The sequence below is a fragment of the Oculina patagonica genome, chromosome 11, assembly GCF_052425735.1.
Source record: "Oculina patagonica isolate OP01 chromosome 11, crgOcupat, whole genome shotgun sequence".
NCBI lineage: Eukaryota > Metazoa > Cnidaria > Anthozoa > Scleractinia > Oculinidae > Oculina > Oculina patagonica.
Genome location: NC_135768.1, coordinates 5174249 through 5200901, shown reverse-complemented (window position 1 = coordinate 5200901; position 26653 = coordinate 5174249). Strand labels below are relative to the sequence as shown.

General features: G+C 39.0%; 1 protein-coding gene across 1 annotated transcript; it reads right to left on the bottom strand.

The window, feature by feature from the left end:
* Window positions 1-3561: 3561 nt before the first annotated feature.
* Window positions 3562-26214, bottom strand: LOC144630573 (uncharacterized). The gene is made up of 11 exons (XM_078488941.1): window positions 26120-26214; window positions 17540-17767; window positions 16680-16873; window positions 14078-14185; window positions 11502-11852; window positions 9904-10150; window positions 8445-8773; window positions 7670-7759; window positions 6545-6767; window positions 5492-5700; window positions 3562-3810 (listed from the first exon to the last, which is right to left on the bottom strand). Exons 2-11 carry the CDS (start codon window positions 17658-17660, stop codon window positions 3637-3639), a joined length of 2046 nt encoding a protein of 681 aa, XP_078345067.1. The 5' UTR covers window positions 17661-17767; window positions 26120-26214; the 3' UTR covers window positions 3562-3636.
* Between the last annotated feature and the right edge of the window lie 439 nt (window positions 26215-26653).

Here is a 26653-nt window from a genome sequence, read left to right as displayed (position 1 = left end):
ATTTTGCTGCGATTTTCAAGGCTTGAACTAAGTAACCAAGAAGGAATTTAATCCTCTTCCATTGATCTCAGAAAGTCTAGAAGCCTTAGAAGGGGACAAATAAATACTGCATCAGCAGCGACCTGTTATCAGGATACTGGCAGGTTGTGTTGGAACCCGAATCCCGTGAGAAGAGAGCATTCATTACCCATGCAGGTTTATAGAAATTTACCACAATGCCTTTCGGGATTTTAAATGCCCCAGGAACCTTCCAGAGATTGATGGAATGTGTCCTTCGGGGCCTGACTTGGCAAAATTGCTTTAATTTATCTTTAATCTATCTTTACTTATCTGGTGTACTCTCGTACGTTTGACGAGCATCTGGTTCTGTGAAGCCGGCCTAAGACTCAAGCCAAGCAAGTGCCATTTTGGCAAAAGACAGGTCAATTACCTTGGTCACGTGATTACCAGTGAAGGTATCCAGCCAGACACAGAGATTAAGGCTGTTCAGGAGTACCTGTTCCTAAAACAGTCAAAGTTGTGAGAGCATTAATGAGCCTTACCAACTATTATGGAAAGTTTGTTAAGGTATTTGCACAGATTGCCAGCTCTTTGCACGACCTGAGAAAAAAAGACGCCAAGTTTATTTGCGCAGAGATTCGCCAAACTGCTCTCAACACATTAAAGAAAGTTTCACAGAAGCCCCTATCCTGGCCTATCCAGACTTCAAACTTCCCTTTATCCTCGCCACTGATGCCAGTGACAATGCTTTGGAGATGGTCTTGAGACAGAAACAAAATGGCCCGGAAGTCGTCTTTGCATTTGTAGGCAGAAAATTAAATCCTGCTGAGCGCCAATATAATATAGTGTGACCGAGCGTGAAGCATTGGGAGTTGTAGACGGGTACGTCATTTCCAATCCTACCTATAATTATGGTCGGAAATTTACCGTATTCACAGTTCATATTTCCGTTCGCTGGTTGACATAGGTCGTTAAGCACGATGGGCACTGCTGTTGAAGCAGCATGAATTCACCATCCAGCACTGCTCTGGTAAAACAAATGGAAACGCAGATGCACTCTCGTGGAGAAGTCCATACCAGCCACTAGTTGCAGCTATTGACAAGCCAGGTGAAAAATTGACAACGATTAAGAAGGGAGGCAGCATGGCCGAGTGGGTAGAGCGCCGGACTTGAAATCCGGAGGTCGCGGGTTCAAGTCCCGTTCTGACCACTAGCTGGTGTTGTTTCGGTAGCTCCGAATTCAACTCCTCGGCAACGCTTGTAAATAGCCAACTGGTCTGCCTCCTGCTAGTTGGGATTCTTAATCATGTTATGTTCATTTACAATATTTGTTTCAGAGTTAATTAGTTTACATTGGCCCTGAAAAGCCCCATTCGGAGAGTGGTCAATTAAGATATTTATTTTATTTATTTAATTTTAACGATTAATTTGACCCCACCCTGGCCGAAATTATACACTATCCGGAGACCAAACAATTACCTTCCGACAATCCGCCGCCAGACCCATTATGCACTCCATTGATAACTACTATCTGGAATCTGACGGTCTTCTTTGACACCTCTGGTACCAAATGGAAGGCGACTCCCAAAAATCCGTTCCCAACTAGTTGTTCCCACACCACTGAGGCATGAAATCTTAGTAGATGACCACGGCGACTATTAGCTGGACACTTGGGAATAAACAAAACATGCAAAACTACGCGGGCGTCATTACTGGCCAAAAAAGTTTGCTGACGTACAGTTTCGGTGCCTCACCTGTACTCACTGTCAAATGAAGAAGAGTCCGAAACAACAGAACACCTTAACAGTGAAAATTTAACGGAAACAGCAAATAGCCTTACAAAGGTTTTGTCAAAACTCCAGTCCGGCTGATTGTGTCGCAAGCTTAAAGCTTCCGTGCAAAGAAAAGATACCCAATTTTTTATAAAGAGTTTTAGAGTTTAAGAACGGTCACGGTCAGAGTTTCAGTTACAATGGAATCTTTAAAGGAAATTTTCTGTTGATGTTGAAATGCGTTTTTATTTCTTGTATACAGTGAGAGTAGGACATTTTCAAATAATTCTACCGTTGAGTTTAGTTCGAACTTTTACTAGATAGAAGTGCTTTCGTAAAAACTATTTATTTTAGTCAGAGAATTCACAGTTTGCATTTGTTACAGTTACAGTATAATTAAACAACGTTTTGTCGCCGTACAAACGTTTGCCTTCGTCTTGTTGTCGATAAAAGATCATAAAACATGTATCCGTGACTTTGTTTTGAGGTGTCCGTATTAAAAGGGGTTCCATTGTAGCACGCCGTTTAGGAAAGAATTTACATAATAAACGATACCCCGTTCTAGAAAACACATCAATGCTGTTAATTTGAAACTGCAGCAAAGGATGTTTTTGTAGCTACACCGAGGGCAAAACCTTATAATTTATGAATTTATAGTTTACCTAACATAGTACTTAACATGAAAGACTGATTATTGCAGTTAACTTCTACAATATGCAGAATTTGGTAATTTTACGTTGTTAGTAACAAGAGCAGAGCTACTGTTCTGTGCCGTCGAGGTCCGCTAAAGCATGCGGCGTTTCTTTGGCTATGTTAAATTGAAACAACTGTCAAAGAAAATTCGTGCTTGCTTATTATATGAGCAGCAAAACTAACTGCATTTAAAATCTTCACTGGAACCCATCATTAGCTTTTTTTTTAAGATTATTACTTTCTTCTCCCTTTGTTATCATTGACCAAACACTACTATGTTTAACAAGCTGTCGTTGGTTCCACTGAGAAATGGAAATTTCCCGCTGTTATTTGAAGTTTGGCCTTTTGAAGTTTGGCCTTTTGAAGTTTGGCCTTTTGAAGTTTGGCCTCTTGTAATGACTAATCAATCCAATGGATGATTTATTATTGAGTGAACATTTTGTGGCCTATCGATTAGTCATCGATTAATAATTGATCAACGGCAATTATTAACGACTTATCAACTCATTGCCCATCGATTACTCCTTGATATCACTGATTAGATTTCCCTGGTCTTAGTACATGTAGAAGATTTTGGTAACAGGCGTTGCAGGATTTTGTTTGATCAGATCTGTAATGTAATTACGTACTTGGTCGTTTTAGAGCCTTGAAGACGAGAGGAGCAGTTTAGATAGGGAGGTAGGAAGGGTGGAGATAGGATGTAGAAACGACGGAAGGAAGAATGGAAGGGAAAAGATAGTTAGGAAGGAAGGGAAGATGAGAAGAAGGAATGAGAGAGGGAGGAACGGGAGGATATAAATACAAACTTGTATAGTGCTGATATTATTCAGATAAGTTGAATTTCAAAACGCTATAAATGAATTATATAAGGAAGAAAGAGAAGAAGGGACGAAAAATACCGGGAAAGGAATGAATGAATGAATGAAGGAAGGAAGGAAGGAAGGAAGGAGGGAAGGAAGGAAGGAAGGAAAGAAGGAAGGATAAGAAAAGGAAGGAAGGAGGACAGGAAGGGAGGGAGGGAGGGAGAAAAAAAGGCATGTGGGAAGGAAGGATCGAGAGAATAAAGTTACCCGTAAATGGAATGCATAGCTTTTTTATTTATTTGGTGTATTGTATTTGTGTGGTTCATGTTTCACACAAAACTGATCAAAATGAACAATCAAATTAATGGTCAACACAGTTCCTCATCATCTGGTTCTCCGGGAAATGGCTGAAAGACTTCGGCTGTTACATTCCTCTTTAGTTTTCCTGGGCTCGTGCAGATACGGTCGTTTGGTCCTGTGGGATACTTGTCAGACCAGTAGATGAAGTGGGTCCATACGTTCATTTTCGTGAACTTGGTGAGCTGTATTGAAGTAAAAATGAAACGACAACAATAAATTTCAGAATATGACTCAGAGAAACTTAGTTATTTGAGATATGCAAAAATAGGACATTTATAAGAAATTTAAGGCGCTTCAAAAATAAACTTCACAAGCAAATTTGCCTAGCTGAAATATGTTCTGATAGGTAGCATATGATACATTTCATATTTACACTTCGGATAGAATGTTAAGTAAAGAAGCGATTCCACACGAAATTGCAACTAAAGGAATTGCAAAAAAAAAAAAACATGAGGGATCTCAAAATAAAAAACACAGCAGTAAAAACAAGAGGGACCCAAAATGAAACGCAAAAGTTAAAACACGAGGGAACTCAAAATAAAACGCATAAGTCATAACATGAGGGAACTCAAAATAAAACACAACAGTTAAAACAAGAGGGAATCCAAAATGAAACGCAAAAGTTACAACAAGAGGGAACTCAGAATGAAACGCACAAGTTAAAACACGAGGGAACTCAAAATGAAACGCACAAGTTAAAACATGAGGGAACTCAAAATGAAACGCACAAGTTACAACAGGAGGGAACTCAAAATGACTCGCACAAGTTAAAACACGAGGGAACTCAAAATGAAACGCACAAGTTAAAAAATAAGGGAACTTAAAATGAAACGCACAATTAAAACATGAGGGAACTCAAAATGAAACGCACAAGTTAATGCATAAAGGGAACTCAAAATGAAACACAAGTTTAAACATGAGAGAACTCAAAATAAAACTCACAATTAAAACATTAGATAACTCAAAATATAAACGCGCAAGTTAAAACATAAAGGGAACTAAAAATGAAACGCACAAGTTGAAACACGAGGGAACCCAAATTGATACGCACATGCTAAAATGTGAGTGAGCTCAAACTAAAACGCACAAGATTAACCATGAGGGAACTCAAAATGAAACGCACAAGTTAAAACATGACGGAACTCAAAATGGAACACACGAGTTAAAACACGAGGGAACTCAAAATGAAAAGCTTAAGTAAAAACACGAGAGAAATCAAAATGAAACGCACATGCTAAAATATGAGCCGGAACCAAAACGTCAAGCGTTGCCATGGTAACCTTTGTGACTAAGTGACGGGTGGTCATATTTGATCATTATGGTGTATTTTGGCAAAAATCGAACATTGGCTTCCTAGATAATTTTAATTTTCAAAACAACCACCCTTCGGCTAAAAAAAACTACATGGAGCCTCCTTAAACCTCAGCCCCATTTAGAGTTCTAGTTTTTTAAGCTGTAATTTTATTTTTTAAGCACGAAACCTTTATTTTTTACTTATTTTTATTGTAATGTGCATTTGAACATATACGCATGGAATTTGCGCACAATAAATCCATTATTCTTCAGCTTTCTAGTAATTGATGAGTCTTGTCTGTTTTTTGTGTCAGTGACGAACACGATAGCCTATGCTTCTTTTGTCACTGAACACATTTTATTTTGCATCTTATTAGTGGTATATTTTCCTTTTTTAATTAATGTATTTCCTGTAAATAGTGTGTAACAGTGTATAATTTTTGTAAATAGTGTGAAATAATAAAAATCTAAAATTTATTATTATTTTTATTATTATAATTATTATTATTATTATTTTTATTATTATTATCATTATTATTATTTTTTCTCATTTTGATTTATATAACTCACATCAAGATCTTTACAGTTGGTGTTTACTATTCCACTGTTGTTGCACGCCAGCTTTTTATCCACAGGTATATTCAGCTCATAAATACCAAACGGACTTTTACATTCTTCCATTCCCGACAATCTGTTGGAACGTCCGCCCCCATTTAGCGGATGGTTACACATTGGCTGCCAGCGAGAGTCATCCGCCGGCAAGCAAAGAAAGGAGCACTCTGAAGAATAAAAATGATAAATAGAAATCATTTTCTTAACAGTGACGTATTAAGATGGAATCCGCCAGGACTTCGAGTAGTTATTGGACAAAAATATGTAGCAAAATTATTTACACCTTACTGCAAGATTTTGTGTTACTGCTTCAAATATCTTATCAAAAGAAATCTTTTCCAGCAACACCAAACATCGAAAACAAATTTCAAAGTTCCACTGAATTCCACTGAATCGCTAAAAGACGATTTTATTTTTTTATGGCTACCCTTGAGATTTTGCCTATAGCTTGTGAACTTTGAAGTTCATTTTCTCGGACTCTGATACTATGAAATTGTTGTTGGTGCTACCACAGATAATTACTTACATGTGTAGGAAATAACGCAATAGGATTTAAATATTCTAATACTCGATTTTTGTTCAACTTAAAAATAAATATTACTCGACTCCCTGGTGAATTCCGTCTTAAATCATAAGCCGGCTGTTAAAGAAATAAAAAACGCGCTCGAGTGCATTATTGAGTTATATAAGCACGCGGGAATGTTTAAGAACACGAGAGAAGTGCGTAGAGAAGCACGAGGCTTAGCCGAGTGATTCTCGCACTTCTTGAGTGTTCTTAAAAATTCCCAAGTGCTTATATAACTCAATAATGCACGAGGAGAGAGTTTTTTATTTCTTTTATGAAATGTTAAAGAAATTGCTCGCGCTAAAACTCGTGACGTAAGCAGCGTGCATTATAACTTGATAAAGCACGCGCGTGACGTATGCAGCGTGCTTTATGGGACTGTAATGAGTTCGAATTGACCAATCAATAAAGTATAAAACACAAAAGAGTATTTCTTAGCTAATTACTTATGTCTTGTTTGGCTTTCTTTTTCCTCTTGCACGTCTCCTCGTTAGTTATAGTAAACCGGTCAAACTTGATATTCTTGTACGAGCTCACAGGCTGACGGTACTGTTTGATGGTGTTGTCTCCCGCGCGAAAGTAAGAACCACTAAGATGGCGGATTTGTAGGTGAATATCGTCCGGAACATTAGCAGGCTGACTTTCAAAACCATATAACTCAATGTAAATCTAAAAGAATAAGAGACCATTTAATTTAGTGTCAAGCCACATATCATCGGAATTACTTTAAAAAAGTCTAGAAACTACCTCTTTAATACGACTTATTTCTTGTGGCTCAAAATACATTAAAGTAACCGTAAAAGTGTTGAATAAAAGGAATCATATTTCTTTTCAAGAAATTTATAAAGGGGATGGGAAGGGGGCGAGGGAGGTGGTTAAATACGAAATTATAGATAAATATTGTGAGGAACATAGAGGAGCCCTGAAAGCCATATAGTTTAATGTACATCCGAAAGAACTATCTCGTTCATACGGCCAATTTCTTTATTTATGGCTTATAATAAACTGACTTCTATTACCGTAACAGCTCTATAAGCATCTGGAGAGACTTACTACTTTTCAAGACCTTTTAAATGGAGGAAAAGGGAGGGGTTGTAAGAGAAAGTAGGCTTTTTTTTTTCAAACCATATATGTCAGTTATGGTACATACAAAAAATAAAGTGGAAGTTTTATAGCAAGAAGTCCAAAAGTGTGACCACTTTTAATAAATTTACATTCTTTTGTGCAGTCATTATCCAATCAGAAGCTGATGACAGCTTCCAGTTCGCTTCTGATTGGATTAAATCTGCACGAAAGAATGAGAATGAATACAAAGTGGTAACACTTTTATAGTAACGCATTTTCACAAAGTAGTGAATAATAATAATAATAATAATAATAATAATAATAGTAATAATAACAATAATAGAAAGCGGGAGAATAACTTAGAACGCAGAGTAATACTGTTTTGTTGTCAATGAGTTGTCGTGATCTGCCATCTAGGTAAAAGAGGGTATTTTAAAAAATGAACGTGACCCAGAGGGTGGGGGCTTATTAAGGCGGGGGTGGGGGGGGGGGGTGGGTGGGCCTACCTTTATCAGTCGCATGTTGTAACACTTTTTACAACTCCTTTCGATGTTAAGGCTGAATTTGGCGTAACCTTTTGCGAGTTGTTCAAACATCTGAAAAGCGGAAAATAGGACAGAATAATTCAGTTCTTGTAGTAACGGTTACTGCTCATATTTTCAGGCAGGTGTATTGGACAACCTTCCACCCTTCTGTAAAACACTTTCGAGTGAAGAAGGTGTCTTCAATAAGAGTTATTATATAGAGGATAAAACATGTTTGCGCGGAGATATGAAATTTATCTTCGAGTGTTCAAATTGATAATAGATATCGGTTTTGAACAAGAGAAGATAAATTTCATATATCCAAGCAACCATGTATTACTCTGTTTATTATATAACCCTACTAATTACGATGTTTTTGAAGAATTTCCGAAGATTTCCAACCATTTTCCGAAGATTTCCGAAGATTTTTACAATGTTGTCCGAAGGTCGTACGAATGTTTCCGAACATTTGCCGAACTTTTCCGAAGATTTCCGAGGAATATCCGAAGATGTTTCGACTTAATATCGATAAACGTTGGCTCATTGAGCAGTAAAACATGGCAAACTCTGCGAGCTGATAGGTCAAAGATGATATCACACATGTGTGGATATCATTTTTATCCACACGTGTGATACCATTTTTATCGATTTGCTACCACTCACTATACCACTGCAGTTTATATAATAATATTAAGTCTCTTCAACTCTCATCCTCGTTTGGCCCGGGCTTAAAGCTAAAGCAAAAGCTTAAACTCACCACTTTGTCATTTTTCTTACTAAATCGCCATCTCTTGATGCTAGGACTGTAACTGTTAGTCGTAAAACAAGTCACAGCTTTAGTCTCATCGTTTCTAATTTGCTGAAGAACTCCCGTAAGTTTAACAACCCCACTTAGCCGTCCAGTCCCCCGCGCACTTTCACTGGCCACTCGTTGGAAGGATCTCAGAGGATTACTTCTTTGCCACAATGTACGGAACTCAAAGGCTTTATGCAGTTCATAAGTGTTTCTCATGAATGATCGCTCCAGTTCTCTGTAAGTGCTGAGAAGATTTTCTAGAAACGTCTGCTGAAGGTTTGTAGCAGCACCTTTAATGTGAAGTGACCATATCACAAATTATTTTGCAAATAATAACTAAAAATAAAGGAATTAACATCAACATTATTTTTTTAATAACGTTTCACCATAGAGGAGCCACGTTATAAAAGGCGTGATGATTACCTGATTTCTATTTAAATTTGTTAAACGTAATGTATTCTTTTAAACATACCTCGGCAGTCTCTACAATACTTGATTATTTTTTTTTGGTTTATTATTGGTGTTTTTATTTCACTTTTTGCCCAAGAAGCTCAGTGAGCTCTTCAAATTTACAGAGCAGGAGGACACGAGGACACATTGGAAGAAAAACATGGCACTGGATGGGTCATGTGCTCTACAGAGAAATCACAAACACCCGCAAATAAAGTCGCTCTCAGGTGGACCCAACGTGAAAGGAAAGGAGCTAAAGGCCGTTTTAAATTCATCTGGAGAAGGACTGCAGAGGCAGAACTTAAGGCTTAAAACGTTTAACTGAGGATAAGCCTCCCGACCGACAGGAATGAAGAAAGCTTGTTGATGGTCTATGCGCCACTTGGTGTCTAAAAGACTGATGATGAGAATGAGGTTTTACGCTTCAGAAAATAGCCTCCATTTGGCGCGAAAATATGCACGAATATTTGTCCGCGGACATTTTCTGTTCCGAGATAATGTCCAAGGAAAAATCCGTACCAAATTGAGGCTATTGTTTTTATTATCCTTCAAATATTTTTACACAAGGCTGCTTACTTCAGAAAACCTTCTCTCAAAGCTTTTAAACAAAAAAAACGTTTCTGTAAAGGTCTGTTCAAAATGTTTAGTTCTATTCAATTTAACAATTTCCTCGGAATGAAAACTGAACGAGCGAACGTAAATCCCAAAAATCGTAAACTGGGAAATATCACTTGGGGAATATCACTCGGATATTCCCCAATTTTAGTTGGGACATAGTGTCACGTGACGTTTTTTAACCAATCGCACGGGAGCAAAAATATTTGATGGCTTATAAATCGTGACATAACTCCAAAAAACAATTTTTTCAGAAAGTAATTAAAAAGAAAACGGAACCTATTACTTGTGTCCTGACAGTTTTCTTCACGCTTTGGGTTTGAACGTTTCAATCAAATGTCTATTAAAGCTGTACCTTTTATTGTTCCGATATCCTGTATTGCCTTTTGGGTTTCTTTAAGGAGCTCGATATCAAAGCTGTATCCCCCAATATCATTATCGAGGTCCATAACTTTTGCTATCATGTCAATACGTGCTGCACCAGTGATAAAGAAAGACACCATCACTTGTTTAAACTCTGCTATGTCTTGAGGTCTGGAGGCAACATCCAAGAGACACACTAATCCGGCGGCTAGCTTTTCCTTGTTCATCTCAAGGTTGGCCTTAATGTGAATGAAAGATTCAAGGAATTTTGAAACAAAGAATTATTAATTTATAAAAAATTAATTTTTTTATAGACCTTATGCAAAATTGGCTGCCAGTTTCTTAAAACAATATATGATAACGTTACTTAAAGGGACTATGTCACGGATTTTACCAGATTTTTGAACCGCCGAAATTTATATTTGTGTCGCTTGAAACCTAAAAATAATGGTCCATTTTTATTAAAAATGGCTATATTAGAGCACTGGATCTGTTAACTAGCATCTCTGGCTGCGGATGCCTCGGATGGAAATGGATTTCAATTTGAAAACGTTAGGAAAACGTTTTCAAATTGTTTCCGTGCGTCTTCAAAAAATCGATATTTATAGCCGTAGCTTGACTTCTATCCACAAATTAAGGTTACATGCTCCTTTAGATGTTCAAAGATAATGTTTTTTTATGGGTTTAGTTGCCTACCACTTATTTCAGAACAGTTTTGACCAAAAAACTGTGAAATCCCCGTGACATAGTCCCTTTAAACGTAAATGAAACAACATCTTATTCCGTTTATTTGTTTGTTATAAGGCTGCAGAGTCGTGTTAGTAAATTTAAAGGGGCTATGTCACGCAATTTTAGGCAATTTCGACACTTGACCAACTGGTCATAGAATTAACTAAAATATCACAACAACGGCTTAAAACTGTAAGAGAACTCAAAAAAAACACAGAAAGGCCAAAAATGGGCTTGGTTGGGCAAAATTTGAAAAAATTCAAATGGATTACGTTCGGGCAAACTTGAAAAACGTCGGCCCGATTTTTTCAAATTTATCTCAATTTGTATGAAAGTGTCATTAACAATGCTTGAAAATCATCCTTGTTTGTTATGTGGCCGTGATTTTGCCAATGAAAGACTTTTGCTCTGCCAATTTGAAGTCTAGAACGAAAATAAATAGAATTACCCAATTAAGAGGTGCGTGGAAAAACCACCCTGACCTGCCTAGCCTCGTTTTTTGTGTGTGTTTTTGATAAATATAGATATATGTAATCCCATAGAATCAAAATGTAGCCTTCAGACTGAATACAGTAATTATGACTTATGATGTCGTTAGGTCGACAAGTGCTTCTTCTGGGCGACAAAATTCAACGGCAGATATATTTGCATTGAGTCGATTCATTCCGTATTATTTTTCTATTTGAAATTTTTTTGAGAAGACAAATAGGCCCGTTTTTTGAAGGAAAAAAATTGCTAATCCATCATCTAGCAGATAAAAATTAACAAAACCAAATATTCTTCCCACTGGGACTGTTATCACCTGGTGGCCACGCAACGTTATCTACCCAGCAAGCAATAAGATCCTGGTGAGGTTAATACCTGCATAATCTCAGGGACGGAAGCGACATCCATCTTGTCAAAATCTAAATCACCGGAATTAAGCAGAGGCTTATAATTTTTTCCAAATGTCATCCATTTCTTTATCTTGGCCATATTTGACTCAAGAGATCCCAGGCACTGTTTACCAGACTGCGATTGAGCCAGACCCACAGCCGTGTCAATGAAAGCAAATGGGTCTTTGTCTTTTAAGCCTCCTGCAAACCCCGTAATACCCTGGAGCATTGCGAAGAGGTCATCCGCATTGAATTTCGCTTTGTCGTAAACGCCTGGTAACATTTGTTTGAGCTTCAAAAGTATAGAAGACAATCGCTGTTCTCGCTGCTTAATCGACTGAGGGAAAACAAGGAAAAACAAAACAGGTTTAATTAAACAAACAAACAAACAAACAACAACAACAACAACAACGACAAAATATAATCAAAGAGGTCTATGACCTACTCGTGAATGCGTTAGATATATTTGAATCGTTCCTTTGAACAGTATAGTATCGATGGAAAATATTCATTATAGTGATTAATAATATTAATCAACTTTATTTAAAGAGGGTGAACATATAACAGGTCGCTTAGGTATAAGAATTACTTTTTTCATCATTTTAATTGCTCAGTAAACCGATGGCTCAGTGGTACTGCTCTGCGTTCTGAAGCGTGTGACCCGGGATCGACTCTCATACCCTGTGGCTAAAATTCTTTTTTTCTTCTTATTTTTTTTCACGGATATTATATACATATCTGTCTTGTATAGAGTTTCGTTACTCTTTTACTGATTATCCTTTAATAAATCGTGCCGTGATTTAACCTTCCCAGTCTTTTAATAACACATACATAAAGTCACTGGTCATCGTTTCCGAATGTTCGCTATTATTATATACGAAAAGGCAATATTTCATCGTTTGGGAAACGATTGTTTCTCATTTACAGGGTGAAGTATTTTCTACACTTATTTCTTTGAAATGATACCTTTGTAAAGCTGTATTTTTATCCACAGCCGAGGGAAACGAAATTTAGAAAGCGCCCGTGAGCATACCTAATTTGCATCATGTTAACAACGATGGAAGGAAGGACGGATGGACGGATGGCTCAACTTCCCCACTATACTCGTTCATTATGCATTCACGAGTAAAAAGGACTCGACAGGGCTGTAACTAGCAAGAGGCAAGACGAAGCATTTGCCTCGTCTTGATTTCAACACAAAATTTGGAAGAAAACACGAAAAAACTTATGAAAAATGTTTAAGAAAGAGTATTCGAGCTTGTAGTTTTTCCAATTTTCTGGAGAGCATGCCTTAAGAACCTCCCATCAAGATCCTGCCTCGTCTATATATGTCAAGGGTCTGGTTACGGCCCAGCTCGAGATAAGTAGCGTCACCCCCCTATACGGGGAGGCTCCGGCAGAAAGGGGTACCTTTTTCAGGCTTTAGGTATATAAAAGGGTCGGGATTTCACAAGTTAAGGTATACGAAAGGGTATGGAAATCTGTCATTTAGGTTTTTGAAAGGGCCTTTAATTAAAATATTTCGAACAGATGCAATTTATGGCTGTATTATTTCAATTTTTTAAGCGCTACTTGAAAATGACAAGAAAACGTCATGTTTTAAGTCTATACCACGACTGTCAGGTATGTGAAAGGGGTACCTTTTTTCAAAAAAAGGTATACGAAAGGGGTACAATTTCTGGCAAAATGGTATATAAAAGGGTAAGGGGTAAGAGCTCGGAGCGGAGCCTCCCCGTATAAAACTTTTTTGGGTACTACCCCCCGGGGCGTCACCTAAAGTTTAGACTACCGTAACTCAATTGTGATTCCTTTTACACCAGGATCGTGTACGCCAGTTATTTTTGATGTTAAATATGTTTATGTACTGCCGTAAGCTCTAGGGATTGAAGTATATATTGAACGTAAGCAAAAAACACGCCAACTTTTAGACTTTCAGTATAATTGTGGTGAACCGGCAACTTCTTTTTCTCCTTGCGTTGGAGACAAATTTTGTATCCAAAAAATTCTGTTTGCTACAATGGAAGATGGAAGGTGGAAAATGGAAAATCAAAGTGGAAGATAAAAGATGAAAGATAAAAAAATGGAAGATTGAAGACGGAAGATGGATGACATTAAGGAAGGAAGAAGATGTAAGATGGAATACCAAACATCAAAGATAGAAGATGTAAGTTCAAAGATTGAAGATCAAAGATTGAAGAAGGAAGACACTAGACGCAGGGCACAAGGCATCAGGCTCAGGACGCAAAACGCAAGGCACAAGACAGAAGACAATTCAGCAGAGAACAGAATACAAGAATGTACAATAAAAACTATTACTCACTACCAAGCTCAATCTATTGAAACAGTACTTATTAGTCATACGAAAACTATATTTTACATCATCAGTGAAAAAATACACACATTGATAAAAAATTGATAACTTAAAAACAGCTGGTATGCGTATATAAACAAGTAAATAAAATATATTTGCGTTAGCGAGAAGGGCGTCTCGAGAATGGCGTACTCTTAAACCTGCAATGTCGTAGTATTCTGTAGAATTATAATGCCCATTACAAACGATACCTTGACATAAAGCCTTTTTTCGTTTTCCGCGCTGTTTTTAGCCGCAACAAGTCTGCCTTCTTCGCTCTTCACTTGCGCCTTAGATGCTGCAGTTACCTTTGAAGCCATCTACAAAAAGGTATAATAATTAATTATAATTATTATTATTATTATTATTATTATTATTATTATTATTATTATTGTTGTTGTTATTATTATTTCAATTTCAACTTTGCACGACCTTTAGACGTTATAGCCGGTAGTTTGGACTGAGTCCCAAGCAACAACGAGTAGCATAAGGGAACCCACTGTTTCCTTTTACAGTTCCATGCCTTTCTTAAGATCCTTGCTGAACCCAAATCAAAGTGGCTATGAGCCACTAAACTCGGAAAATTTATTATGAAACAAGAATCGAAAACAACAAACTGACAAATAGAGATTTGCTAAAACAAATGATGTTTAACTTTCCACAATTCAATTCACTTCACTTAGTTTCATTGTCATCTAGCTGCTCATCGAGAGCAGGCCGAAAGGGCAAGTGATAGAGTTCCCATCAGTTGCAAATTGTTTTCTTTCTTTTTATTTTTCCTTTTTGTTTTTTGAAGGTTAGGCAAAATAATGATATCATTAGAAAAAATAAGTTTTGGTCTATTTCAAGAAAACTGACATTAATACAATATTTCGGCTGGTAGTTAAGCATGCATGTACCGTATTTATTCGGCTATTAGCCGAAACCCTAGACTTTTAGTTTTTGGAACCAGTTATACTGACAAAAAAAAACCCAAATCGCTCAGCTATAAGCCAAGACCCAATTTTTCCTTCAAGCTATAAAACAGTCCACGTGCAGCGAATCAACATATCGTTAAATCACAACTATGTAATTGAAAAACAACAAATCACTGACAAAGAATGAATTTATTAATAGAACCGTACACAAGCGTGACAAAACATTCACCTGAGTTCAGAATCCCATCTCAAACAATCACGCATTCTTCTGAAGAATTAAGCAGTTATCGATCATCATGCCAAAAGCTACTGGTTTTCTATCAACGAAACCTTCAAGTTGAAAGTTGTTGCCGATGTAGAGGCAGTTCAGAACAACTGCAAAATCAACAGAGAATACGGGATGATTCCTGATGATTCAGTGAATCTTCAGTTCGTCGCAATTCGCCAGCGAAAAGATCAAGCAGATCAAGCGGGTGAACTTTAAATGTCACCAAAACGAAACATGTGCTGTTACCAGTATTTGTCGAGTATCCTCAATCAAATCAAACTCTTCTGAAGTGGTTTCTTTTAGCAGAGAAGTCGTGGCATCTTAAGTTTTCGCTTTTGAACAAAAATATTACACGCAGCCGATTTCTGTCAGATCGTGTTACAATGTTTACCAAGCGCGTGTGAACGACCGCTTCTGATTGGCCAGTTTCTGGTGTCGCGACAACAAGTCAAATAGATCGATTCCTTCTTGACCCTTCTTGTCTTGAAAAGTCACGTTAGCAGTGATTCTGCAAATTAACTAAACTTAAAGAAAGGAACAGATGGAAAGGAACAGAAACAGTCTCAGGCAGAAATAATTATTGTAGAAGAGATTGCGAGGAAATTGTTTACGACATGCGGGATTTCGAATGCCCTCGTCAGTTCAAAAGACGATCACATACGCCGACAAAACAAATAATATTCCAGTGCGAGCTGATGGAGGACGAGTTCCAGCCTAAATAGCGAAGAAAAGACGAATAAAAACTTCATTCCTAACGTTGCTTCATTAAACCAAATGGATTTTAAGGAGCCGCCACTAAAATAAAAGGTAATGACCAAGAATAAATACAAACGCTTGTTAATTTTCGTTTGTTGATGACCGCTCGGCTTATAGATGAATATTTCATTCAAATTGAACTCTTTTCTAGTACCATCTAATTTTTTTTCGGAAATACTCGGCGATAAATCGAACCCCTAATTTTGTTGAGTTTTAACCAGTTCTCAGTAAGATTTGGTGAAAATATATCGTCTTTGTGTACTTCATATATGCGCATGCGTTCAGCACAAAATTCCGTGTGCTTGGGTCTACGCCTGGAAGAATGCATACCACAAGGAGAACATTTGGTTTTCAGAAACAAATATATAGCCTTTGTGTACTTCATATAAAGTAACACAGATGAGGGTCGCATTTTAGCCAACCCCCTACCCACTTCACAAGATTAATTGATTAATTCAATTTGATATTAATTAATTAATTCAATTAAAATGTTTACAGGAATCGATGGCAGGAGGGAAGGAGTGAAGGAGGGAAGGAGTGAAGGAGGGAAGGAGTGAAATCGGCCCGCTCACCAAAACTCGGAATTTTCCGAGTTAAAAAGCAGTCTTCTGTATTATCTATACCGATGTACCGACCCCAATCATTCTCAGATTGAGAAAGTCTCCTTGGGATAATGAATATAGTCTAATTCTATTAATTTATGTAATTTGTTTTCGATGTTTGGTGTTGTTTTATTAGTAATGATTTCTTTCAATAAGACAGTATTTGAAACAGTAATACAGAAGTTTACAATAAGATGTAAATAATCTTGGTACATAATTCTGTCCAATTAATACTTGAAGTCCTGACGGATTCCTTCTTTAAGTTACAGACCTGTTTGAGGTTTTGGTTGCTCTGTATGGTGGACATCATACCGTTGAAATCCCTTTCATAACTTTCCGCCGCCCTTTTGATATTTTCCACGACGCCTAAGAGAGCTTCCCACTTTATCCGTGGAGCAAAATATTGGTTCTTTCCAAAAATGTCGTAGCCTGCTTTACCCAGGAAACCAAGTTTTCTTTTTACAGCTGTAAAAAATATTATCATAATCATGAAACATAATAATCATAAAAATATCTAATGTGGTCATACGCTTAGCTATTTTTTGTGTGTCCTGCCAGGGAGGGAGAAGGCTGGGCGATGAACAAGCGGGTCCGGGTGAAAAGCTGTGATGCAGTAGACTGGGTTCGATTGAAACTCGCAGTTTTCGCTCATATTTCCACTCTACCGCAGGATGGTCTTGAATCCAGCAAAAGCTAGGCTCCATCTCTATCTATATTCGTCAGCACTTTTTTGGCGCATTGTTTTTGCTCAAACTCAAAAGAAAAAGGCGAATTTTTCAGGGCTGAAAGCAATATTTCAAATTCGCGCCGTGAAGTGAATAGAACATGAACGCGCTAATTGTACGCGTAAGCTTTTGGGTTTCTTTGCTTATGTCTTAGGTCTTTCGATAGTTTTTTTTATTGTTTCGTCTTATTAAGCGAGATTAAAGGAGTGCTTGAAAGGAAATCTTTGCACATCTGATGGTACAAGTAGCCTATACACGCAATCCAGCGCGCGCTCTTGAATTTTATACCGAGTTTGATTTTGATTGTCAACAAATCCTAATTGAGATCTCTTCCGCGATCTTTTGTGCTTAGAGTATACACCAGGGTTCTACTGTATACATATCGAGTTTTTGCCTGAATTCTCACCTTTCTTGATTTTGTCAACGTCATTTCGTACATTCGCTAAGCTCAGCATAAACCTTAATACATCTCTTCCCTTCTGATCGTTGCTGTTGCCTAGCAACAGGTCATCAGCTTGCCGTCGCATGATTTTAATTAAGTCCACGGGAAAGCTTCTTTTACTTGCTGTATCAAATGTCCCGGATTGAATGTAAGATCCACTTACAGCACCATTTCTTCCTCGGGAACTAGAAGCTGGAAGTAAAAATGTAAATTGACTTATGATCAGCAGGGATTTGCTAAAGCAAAGACATATATATATATATAAAAAATAACAAGGAAAGATTTATTGCTCGACGTTTCGGTGTCGACATGACGCTATTTTCAAGAGAGTAGTAAATTAGTTCAATGCAAAATCAAGGAAAGCTACAAAATTAGCTCACCGTTAACGATCGAATTAACGCCTACTCTCAAATAAACGCCTCGTATCTAATAAACGACTCCCCTAACAGTGGAACCCCGCTTTACGGACACCCGCTTAATACGGACACCCCGGTATTACGGACAGTTTCGTTGGTCCCAACGAAAACCTCATACATTTTCTCTTAAATTAACCCGCTTAATACGGACACTCGTTAATACGGACAACGGACACTTTTCCGAGTCCCGAGTAACAAACTGTCATACATTGTCAACCCCGCTTTACGGACACTGTTCATCTGTGCATTGTCAATTTTCATTGTCGCGATTATTTGCAAACTTAACTGTGGTCAAATCATGACAGAATTCGACGAGTTAACGATTTTACTACAAAGAATTGCTTAATAGCGTGACTTGCAAAGGTTTTGTCGAATCTGCAGTCCGCCTGGTTGTGTAGCAAGCTAAATGCTTCCGTGGAAAGTAAAGTTTTCAAATGCGTTTGTAGAGTTAAGCCTGGTTTTCACTAGCGACGCAAGCATAAGCGCAAGCACAAGCGCGATCACGCAAAAAGGACAAATTTTGACCCTTGTGCCTGTGCTTGCCGCAAGCACAAGCACAAGCATCCAAATGCAATTCGCTTGTGCTTTTACTTACGTCGAAGCCGTTTTCACGGAGAAATAAGACCTGCTATCCTTGCGCTTTTGCTTGCGCTTGTGCTTGCGTCGCTAGTGAAAACCAGGCTTTGAAGAACGGTTACGATCAGAGTTTAATTTACAAAGGAAACTTTAAAGAAAACGTGCTGTTACGTTTCATTTCGTGTATATAGTAATGTTGCATGCGGCATTTCAATTTAGTTTAGTGTAGTTTGAGTGTCTGTCTAGATCGTAAGGTTTTCGTAAAAACTATTAATTTTCGTCAGAGAGTTCACAGTTTGCATTTGTTACAGTTACAGTACAATTAATTGTTGCTGTAAAAACGTTTGCTTTCATCTTTTTGTAGCTTTGTGTCGATAAAACATGTGTCCGTGACTTTTTTCTGAGACCCCGCTTAATACGGACATCCCGTTAATACGGACAATTTGGCCTGTCCCCTTGGTGTCCATATTAACGGGGTTCCACTGTAGTTCTAAAAGGTAAAGTTTGTACGAGGGTACGGAAATCAATTCGTCAATCCGCCATTATTTTCATTCAAATCTGAATCCATGAAATCTTTGAAAATCTTCGTGTTATAGTTTTACCACAGCGGACAGTAGATGCTGTTTAAAAAAGTTTCGTTTGACTTGTTTTTGTGACAATTCCACTAACAAACCACAGGGGGCCCATACAAGCGGCGTGACTGTTTGTATGTTCGAAATATAAAGAAATGTATGGGGATTTTGAACGGGTCTTATTATCGTCAACTTATTTCGAGTAACGTCTATGTTTAAATTCAAAATAAACGTAAACCTACCTCAACTCTTGTATTTTGTCGTTTCTGCGGCTCAAAATGGCGAATTTGGGCGATTTGGAGGGTTTTGCGTTGACTGTTGCTTCACGTAATAAGAAGAGAACAAGGGTGGAAAGCTCGATTTCGACCGCTCCAGCGCCAAGCCGATTTTCAGCCAGAAATCGGAATCGCCAGGATTCCTGATCAAACACCAGGTAAACTGAAAGGTTGAAGCTTCTTCTCGGCGCTTTCAATCGAAAATCCATTCAAAATCCAAGCGCTAACCGCCGAATAGTTTTCGAGAAATGCAGCTTTCGAAGCGACCAGAAACCGGGGACGTGATTTAGTGTTCCAGTGAGCAACCGTCACGCTGTTTGCTCTGCGCTGATTGGATAATGGTAAACAATGCCGGAGGAAACAGCGTGACTGGAACACTAAATCACGTCCCCGGTTTCTGATCGCTTCGAAAGCTGCATTTCTCGAAAACTTTTCGGCGGTTAGGGAAGGTACGTTTTTTTATTGGGGGGGGGGGGGTGGGCCGGGGCTTCGGAGGGGAGGGTCATCAGTAAAATTTTTACGAATTGGGGAGGGCCAAACCTGTTTATTTCACAGAAGGGGGAGGGTTACACTTTTTTCCGGCACGGAAAAAAATTTATTAACAAGAAATAAAACATAAACAGCAGCAACAAACAGAACACATGGACTTCGTATGGTTTGAAAGAAAAAGAACCTAAAATTCTCTCGACGTTCGCATGCTTCAGCACTCATCAATGGAAGCGACGGTTACAAAAAGCGAAAAATTTTAAAACTTGAACATTAAAGCGAGGTACTGGTAACGACTCTTTTATTTGTTAACAAACACGCGAAGTCTTTGGAAAACTAAAACTTTTAAGTATAAGCAAAACTACCAGCGAAGATCAATCCAGACTATTAATTTACGAGTGTCAAAAAATTGTATCAAAATAATATGTTCTCCCAGCTGACATAATCGTCTCTCTCGACCCGTGCGCGTTTTCGTCCATATTTTGACGGCGGTAAATTTTCCGGACAGGGTTCTGGTAAATCAGTCTCCGTTGACGATTCAGCACTTGAGCTACTTGAGCTGGAACCGACAACTCGATTTATTACATCACTTCTTGAGTCAGTTTCGAGTTCGGAATTTGACGAAGTCACTTGTTGTTGCACATTTAACGGGGGCTGCCGAGGTTGTTCACGTTCCATAGTATCGTACAGCAAGCTGCCAATGTGTGCTTTGATCATCGCGACTTTCTCTGCTTTCTTCCCTTTAAAGGTCATGTTGTGATAGGAGAGGTACAACGATAGCTCGTTCACCCTCAAGGACGACAGCTTATCGGAGTTGTACAGTCCAACCCAGTCAATATCATTGTATTCCCGGTTTTGCCGTTCCATTCGCTCTCTTTCGGTCTCCTCTTTCTTCTTCTCTTTACGCATTTTTATCTGGGCAAGGTGCTCAGCATACTCTGCCACAAGCTTTTCGGGGACAATGTACTTGTCTGAAAACTCTCTAATGGCTTCGCTGTCCCCACAGACTAGTTTTCCATCCTCGAACAACCGCTTGATCTGAGCTCGAGGTTGGAAGTCGTCTGGGTCACGGCCATCAGTGGGAGTTTCATTCCAAGAGAGGTAATGGAAATTTGGAAGCTTGCTATAGTCGGGAAATGGTCTTCGAGTTGGAAGTGGCAAAGCGCTAGTGTCATCATCCTTGCAAAACTCACATAGTTGGCCATTTCGCTCTTGACATGACATTCGCCTATATTCCATATATAGCTCTCCTTTCTCACAATGAACGCTCTCAAATTTTTCCAGCTTTGAAAAATACCCATGCCCCGGAACAGACCTCTTTTGATTGTTAGTCACCCCAAGATACTCCTTCAAATACTCGCGATTGTAGAAAAAGTGATTTTCTGGTTGGTCGATCAAAAAAGCTGTCATACCCCCGTGGCGCTGGGGAGTCGTCAATTCGAAGACACACTTCCTCAGCAACAGCCCACGCGTTTTTTTCCATAACTTTTTTGCTGTGCGCGTCTAGCTCTGACGTTGAAAGACCCTTAACTTCCTCTTCAGAAAGTCCATGTAAAGTCTCGTATATCTGCCATTTGAGACTGCCTCCATCACACAGAGCATCACCAATACATGCGTTGAGTCTCTCTGCTTCATTCTGCCCCGAGTCTTCTCTCGCACGGTGAATTCTCAAAACCTTTTCGTTGCCATGAATTCTTGCTTTCTCCAAAATTCGCATTCTGGACTCTGCACTGGACACCCCCACTCCTGGGCCGGCATCAGTTAGCTCTAGTAGGCGTGGATACACAGGTGGCACTCTGAGGCAGGCGATTCTTCTCAGGACCTCATGACATTGATCAAGTACGGTTTTCATTACCCTCTGCAACTGTTCACCAGTTACATGTTTCATATCCGTTTCTGCCTTACTTACACAATCTAGAAGGCAATTGACAACATTGACCATGTTGTCTCCAATCTCCCTCTCAGGGCCTTCAATGTCCTGATTTTCTTCCCAAAGTTTCCTTGCACTTGTAAGCTGGTACTCTAAAGAATGTAGGCGCAGCTGTTCATACTTTCTGTGAGGGCAGTTGTCAGCCCCAGTCACAGAGAGAATATCGATCTCTGTTGTTGAATCCATGAAATAGAACGTACAGTCATGCACTCGAGCACATAAGCCACGAAGTGCCTCCGAGTATTGGTGATTTATATTTAACTGTTCCGGTTCATGGATAGTTGGCTTCTCCCACCTAAGGCGCATGCTGTTGGACGCCCAGGTTGATGCATGAGTAGGCACGTAAGCTTTGGGTTCAACAACCACAATACTATCATCCGTTTTGGTGACCAGTGTAACCTCTTCTTTGACCACTTCTGTCTCTTTGCGGATAAACCTGAACGCAGATGGGGTAATGTACACTGATGCCTCAGGAAAATCATGTACTGGCAAGGATCTAGCCCTGGTTTCGTCTGCCGGCTGGAGAATAGTTTGCTGCCGGGCCCCTTTAGCTCCCTCGGATGTTTCTGGACGCAAGTACGCCTTATCATCCATGCTGATACAAAGGCTCCCATCGGCATTGCCGGCTGAAAAAATTCTTCCTTAGCCAGCTGCACTTGCTTTCTCTGATGGTGAGTGCACTCATTTCCACGATCTTCAGTCTTGGGTGGTTTTTTGCTACACCATAATCCTTTCCCTAGTTGACGCTTCGCTTGCCGTGACCTCCTATTTGTCGGCCTGGCCCTGGTGGTTATGCTTGAAACTGACTTCAAAAGTCTCTTCCCTTGATTAAATCGACGGTAATTGGCAATATTTAGAAGGTCTCTGCATTTCACTCGGTGATGCGTATAAAGAACAGATTCATGTCTTCTTCCATGAATGGTCGCCTTGTCCTCAATGCACTTCACTAGCCATTCCTCATCTTCTGAGTCAAGCTCCTGTTTTCGTCCTGCACCCAAACTTCGCTTTGTGATTCTCTGCTCAGCAACAAGTCTACGAGCAGTCCTCTTGGCAGCTTGGTTGAATCGTTGCTCATCCTGTTTGCTTCGCCGATCCAATGTTGCCACAGTATTTTGCAAAGATTCTTTAAGGGCTATCTTTTGTTCTTCGAGGTCCCCAACTCGAGCGTCAGTCCATTTGCCCCGCACTAGCTCCATTGTCTTCTCAATTTCGCTAATCTTTCTCTCCAGTTTGTCTTTCTTTTCCATGAGCCTCAGTTCTACCATGTCTTTGGCTGCAACATTGCTATTTTCCCAAGCACAAAACCGTTCCTTCAGTTCTCTCAATAGTCTTACAACTCTGTCAGGTTTAAAGCCAAGATCATAAATTCCTTGTCGAGACTTTCCAGTGCAAACCAGAAGTTTAGCAACCCACCGATCATATTCTGTTTCCATACTTGCAAGAGCCCTGGATAAATCTTGAACGGAAAGACCAGACTCTGGTTCTAATTCCTCTACTTCCCTTCCATGGAGGGCTTCCAGAAATTCACAAATATTGAGTTTGGTGTCATTCAAAATGATGAATCGGCCATATTTATACGAATATATGATAACTCCCAGACCGGTGTCCATGTCAAGCAGTTCATCACGAAATTCGTGATTTGATATGCAAATTCCATAAGAGCAGAATATTTCATAGGCCCTGTAAAAAATCAATAAAGCCCATCTTGTTGAAAATCCTGAAATTCAAATTATATAGGACTGACGACCCTTGCGATCGTATAGAAACAATTCTGGACAGTCTGTACCTTTCATCTTTAGATAGCAAAAACGTAAAAACAACAGAAACAAAGCTCACCTCTCAAACGACATAATACCACTTGGTAGCCCACTGCTCACGAAACAGGCGCGAAAGCGTTCCTTGTAGGGACAAGTGGGCCAGAAGGAGAGGAAGAATTTTGGCAGAATAATGTTTGAGAATTCAGTAAATTCGCCCTTTGGGTTCGGAAACCACCCTAGGTCTTCATCCTTCCACTTCTCTGGACTTCCACTAGCACTTGTTCCCACAGCTGATGTGCCATCTTCTTGATTCTTCGAAACAGAGTCGAAGGAGGAGCGGGCATCCTTTTTAGAATGGCGAGTTGGCAAACAGCCACAATAGCCACAAGCTGGTCCATCTGACCTCATAAAATCGTCACATTCACCACAAGCACATTTTCCTCTTTCTATTCCTCGAATATCCTTGCCCATCTTCACGTTTTCACCGTACAATCACACGCCACGCGATATTTTATAATGACTGCTTTGTGGGCAGATGGAGCGACCAGAACGCGTTTAGATGAGTAACACTTCCGGTTATTTCTTTCACTTCCGGTTTTTTTGTTGTTGTTTTCAAGTGGGGGAGGGTCACAGGTTTTTCTAAGGGTGTTTGTGAAGGGTCATGCATTAAAACATTCTAGGAAGTGGGAGGGCCACGAATTTTTTCGCAAAAAAATTCTAAAATACCCCGGCCCACCCCCCCCCCCCCAATAAAAAACGTACCTTCCCTTAGCGCTTGGATTTTGAATGGATTTTCGATTGAAAGCGCCGAGAAGAAGCTTCAACCTTTCAGTTTACCTGGTGTTTGATCAGGAAGCCTGGCGATTCCGATTTCTGGCTGAAAATCGGCTTGGCGCTGGAGCGGTCGAAATCGAGCTTTCCACTCTTGTTCTCTTCTTATTACGTGAAGCAACAGTCAACGCAAAACCCTCCAAATCGCCCAAGTTCGCCATTTTGAGCCGCAGAAACGACAAAATACAAGAGTTGAGGTAGGTTTACGTTTATTTTGAATTTAAACATAGACATTACTCGAAATAAGTTGACGATAATAAGACCCGTTCAAAATCCCCATACATTTCTTTATATTTCGAACATACAAACAGTCACGCCGCTTGTATGAGCCCCCTGTGAACAAACCAACGAAGACCGACAAAAGAAGTTCGTGTAGTATCCACGATCCAAACTTTCTGGCATGAAGGGGCCAGAATCCAAACTTCTCAGATTATCCGCAATTCGCTGTATTTTCCTAATACGCGAATCCGCTCAATGTATCGCAAAACTATACAATCCGTGCGCTTTTTAAGGCCAAATCCGTCAGACAGACAGACAGACAGACAGACAGACAGACAACTTTATTTAAAGAGGGTAGCACGTAACAGATAAACCTGTGGCCCTCTATTTTTAAAAAATTACAATTTGTAAAAATATAAAACTAATTAATTAATCTAAATTTATCTAATTACAAAAATTTAAAAACTCTAAAATTACAATAATTAAATTAAAATACAAATTATTTGTCTACTACTTCTAATTACAAATATCTTTAAAATGCTAAAAAAGGGAAAAGATAAGAAAATATGTACATGAGTTAAAAAAAGATCAGGCTTTGGTTACAGAGTTTAAAAAAATGTTTTTTAAGTGCAGACTTAAACGACCTAATGGTGCTCTTCTTGCGAACGTCCAGGGGAATCTTGTTCCATAACTTTATCGCTTTTACTTGAAAGGAACGACCCCCTTCAGATTCTCTGTTGTAGTAGGGGCACACCAAGTTGTATTTCCCGTAACGACTATTTCTACAATGACGGTCTGAGTTCCTGGGTAACAGTTATGTAGCTTGGGCAGTAATTTTCGTCATTAATACGCATAAATACTAAACTACTCTTTTGGAGATTTAATTCGTCCTTAAGCGGGAGCCAGTCTAGCCGTCTAAAAAGCACCTCACTCCTTTCTCCGATATCAGCATCTAAAAATTACTCGAGCTGCTCGCTTTTGCAGACTAGAAACACGTTTGACATTCTCTTCTGACGCAGTGCTCCATGCGCATGATCCGTACAGCATTTTTGGCTTGATCAGCGCGTTAAAATTAAAAACAGTTTGCGCTCTGCGAGAGGCAAATTACGCTTTATCTTCTTTAGTACGGCAATCCGTTGTGGCACTTTTTTTACAAAGGTTATCGTTCCGCGAACCTATTTATCACCTCTTGTGAGATGGGTACTTTTAAAAGAGATGCTTCAAACCGGTTTTTTGGTACTGCATTAAAGCATTTAAATAATTAACGAGCGTTGATTGTCATGCGATCAATTATAATAATTAGTACAGGTAATAATCAATACATGTGAAGAAATTGTTCAACATGACACGAGCGTGGGACAAAGAAAAAATCTGAGTTATGAGAGACTCGTTGTGAGCTGTTAAAATTTCCAGTGGTAAAATTTACCATCTTTATTATTTACCATAATCAATACGTTTTAAATTAATGGTTTGCCATCTTACTTGTTCCCGGGGCCCCGTTTCTACCACTAGCTCCATCGGAGGCCTTTCCACTTGGTCCCTTATCGTTGCATTCGTGGTGGTGGCTCGGAGGAAACATGATTTTAACTTCCCAGTTACAATGTCTTCCTTTCCCTCCCTTACCACCAGCACCACCTGAAAATGAAGTAACACTCTGGAGCAGATACAGTACAATTTAGGGCTTTCCACAAGTTGCTCGTAATTTGTCAAAACGTTGCTCGAAATTTTTGAAAAAGGTGCTCAAAGTTGCTGCAACAATCTAAAAAATTGCTTTTGATTAAAAAAGTTGTTCGAAAGTTGCCCATAATATTTTATAACGCTGTTTTTATCAAGAAAACCTCTCCAAATATATGTTAATTTCCCTTTGAAGGTAGGATTTCTATGTAGTTTTATGTAATTCCACTCCAACAGAAGTATCTAGATAACATTTCAGGGCAAAAATTTATTGAATTAAAAGGATTTCTTTCACTGAGAAAAATCGTGAAGATATCGATGACGTCATGTTGGCTGACTAAT